This window comes from Meleagris gallopavo, unplaced genomic scaffold, assembly GCF_000146605.3.
Source record: "Meleagris gallopavo isolate NT-WF06-2002-E0010 breed Aviagen turkey brand Nicholas breeding stock unplaced genomic scaffold, Turkey_5.1 ChrUn_random_7180001926245, whole genome shotgun sequence".
Classification (NCBI taxonomy): Eukaryota; Metazoa; Chordata; class Aves; order Galliformes; family Phasianidae; genus Meleagris; species Meleagris gallopavo.
The window spans coordinates 1-960 of record NW_011188560.1 but is presented as its reverse complement, the minus strand read 5'-3'; the positions used below and the strand labels follow the sequence as shown (position 1 = coordinate 960).

Here is a 960-nt window from a genome sequence, read left to right as displayed (position 1 = left end):
GGGTTGGGGGGGCAGGGGGTGAGTGAGACCATCCTCCTTAAAACCCTTGGTGTTGCTCTCACAGGACTTTGACCGGCTGCTGGAGGCGATGAAGAGTGCCCTGGCTGAGGACTCACAGACAGCCTTTGTGTTCAACTGTGCCAGTGGCCGGGGCAGGACCACTACAGCCATGGTCATTGCTGTCCTGACGCTCTGGCACTTCAATGTGGGTACCAGTGCTTCCAGCTGGTGGGCACTGTAGGGATTGTTCATTTTTTTTTTTGTTGCCTCTGTGTAGCCACAAAGGAACTCTAGAAGGAGTGGAGATGCGTCTCCAGTTGTCATGGAGTTGTGGAGTGGTGGGAGGCTCTGCAGGAATGAAGGGTTAATTGTGGGAGAGATGTAGTTCTTCTCTTGCAGAGTAGATGGGGGTAAAATTTCAGATGTGCCAAGCGTGTAACACTCTTTCTCTGCTTCCCGCAGGGCATCCCTGAGATGAGTGAGGAGGAGATTGTGAGTGTGCCTGATGCCAAATACACTAAAGGGGAGTTTGAGGTGAGTCCTGCAGCCAACGTAGCCCCATGCTGTAGAGTCTCCAAAGTCCTGTGAGATGTGCTCGGGGGAGGATGGTCCTTTCCTGGGCTGGGGGTTGAGAGTGGGCATGTAGTGGTTGGGTTGAGAGCAGCAAGTGAAGCTCCCGCTGTTCTACCTGTGTTCCAGGTAGTGATGAAGGTGGTCCAACTCCTGCCTGACGGTCACCGGATGAAGAAGGAGGTGGATATGGCTCTGGACACGGTCAGCGAGACCATGACGCCCATGCATTACCACCTCCGAGAAATCATCATCTGCACCTACCGGCAGGTGAGCAATGCCCTTTTCTGCCATACAGCTGAACCACCAGGACCCAAATAGGGCAGCCACATCATGCTGGTGGTGGGGGGCCTCGACACCAAAGCTGTGTGGCATGTCACCAGAGAGAAA

The 960-nt window shown here is 54.4% G+C and overlaps 1 protein-coding gene across 1 annotated transcript; it reads left to right on the top strand.

Moving 5' to 3' along the window:
* The first annotated feature begins 43 nt into the window (after positions 1-43).
* LOC104916642 (paladin-like) lies at positions 44-906 on the top strand. Its single transcript, XM_010727664.3, has 3 exons — positions 44-205; positions 463-534; positions 700-906. Exons 1-3 carry the CDS (start codon positions 89-91, stop codon positions 889-891), a joined length of 381 nt encoding a protein of 126 aa, XP_010725966.1. The 5' UTR covers positions 44-88; the 3' UTR covers positions 892-906.
* Positions 907-960: the final 54 nt, after the last annotated feature.